The 1,180-nt window shown below is 62.4% G+C and overlaps 1 protein-coding gene across 1 annotated transcript in view; it reads right to left on the bottom strand.

The window, feature by feature from the left end:
• The window catches only part of LOC104395875 (tyrosine-protein kinase JAK3-like), a gene marked incomplete at its 5' end in the record, with an annotated part of 10,490 nt that overhangs the window by 4,772 nt on the left and 4,538 nt on the right, over nucleotides 1-1,180 (bottom strand). Inside the window, 5 exons of the mRNA XM_010005620.1 lie at nucleotides 56-194; nucleotides 500-633; nucleotides 717-801; nucleotides 891-1,022; nucleotides 1,103-1,177. Coding sequence (XP_010003922.1) covers nucleotides 56-194; nucleotides 500-633; nucleotides 717-801; nucleotides 891-1,022; nucleotides 1,103-1,177 — 565 coding nt within the window. The remainder of the gene's footprint in view (nucleotides 1-55; nucleotides 195-499; nucleotides 634-716; nucleotides 802-890; nucleotides 1,023-1,102; nucleotides 1,178-1,180) is intronic.

The raw sequence follows: 1,180 nt of genomic DNA, 5'->3' as shown, positions 1-1,180 counted from the left end.
GGTGTCCCCTCTGCCTCCAACCCCCTCAGCACCCTGGGCCTGCCCCAGCACTTACTGTCCTTGGCCAGGATGGTGACACTGACACCAGGGTCGTTGAGCTTGATGAAGGGGGGGCTGCCACTGGCCACATCCCCCTCCCTGGTCAGCAGCACCTTCTTAGCTGAGACGTTGCCGTGGGTGATCTTCTTGTCCTCCTGGGGAGGGGACAGGGACCAGGACCCTCAGCACAGCCCCAGGGATGGGATGAGCTGCAGTGAGCCCCAATGGATGTGTGGGAGCTGCAGGGAGGTGGATGCAGTGGGACTGTGTGACAGGGATGTGTGGGAATAACAGGATATGGATGTGTGGGAGCAACGGGACAGGGATGGACAGAAGCTGAAGGATGCAGAGGAACAGGAGCTGCAGGACATGGACACACTGGAGCTGGAAGGGATGGGGGAGCCATGGGAACATGGGGGAGTGGTGGGATGAGGCCACACAGGAGCTGACTGTGGCTCACCAGGTAGTTGAGGGCATAGGCCAACTGCTTGGCCACCTGCAGCTTCCAGCTGGTGTTCACCTTGCCCTCGCCTTGGTTCTTCTTCAGGTAGAGGTCCAGGGGCCCATACCTGACATACTCCTGCACCATGATACCTGCAGAGGGCACAGGGTGGCAGGTTTGGCACAGACCCCCTGGCCATGGCAGGGCAGTGCCCAGGGTGGGGACAGTCACTCACTGTCCTTCCCAAGGCTGACACCGTGCAGCAGGACCAGGTGCTTGTGGGAGAGCTGGCTCATGATGCTGGCGGCCTCCAGGAAGGACTGGGAGTGGGAGAGGTGGGCTTAGGGAGAGCCGTGAGGACCCCTCCAGAGGTCCCACCCCTCGGGGCTGGGGGCTGCTCCAGCCTCACCTCGGTGCAGTTTTTGTGGGTGCTGTCCATGACCTTGAGCACCACTGGGGTCTCGTGGGGCTCATCCTGCTCCTGGTCCCTCCTGATGCCCTTGTAGATGCGGGTGAAGGAGCCCTGGCCCAGGCTCTCACCCTGCAGCAAGAAAAGGGATGCTGGGGAGGGTCCCTGCCCACCAGTCCCCCCTCCCAAGCAGTTTCCCATCCCCCTTGTACCCTTGTGAGGCTCTGGGGGTCAATCTTGTGGAACATCATCTGAGTGAGGCTGCGGCAGGGGGCGGTGGGCGAGGGGGG

This window comes from Chaetura pelagica, unplaced genomic scaffold (assembly GCF_000747805.2).
Source record: "Chaetura pelagica isolate M959 unplaced genomic scaffold, ChaPel_1.0 scaffold2409, whole genome shotgun sequence".
Taxonomy (NCBI): domain Eukaryota; kingdom Metazoa; phylum Chordata; class Aves; order Apodiformes; family Apodidae; genus Chaetura; species Chaetura pelagica.
Note: the sequence above shows the minus strand (reverse complement) of the source record. Positions and strands in the feature narration are given on the sequence as shown.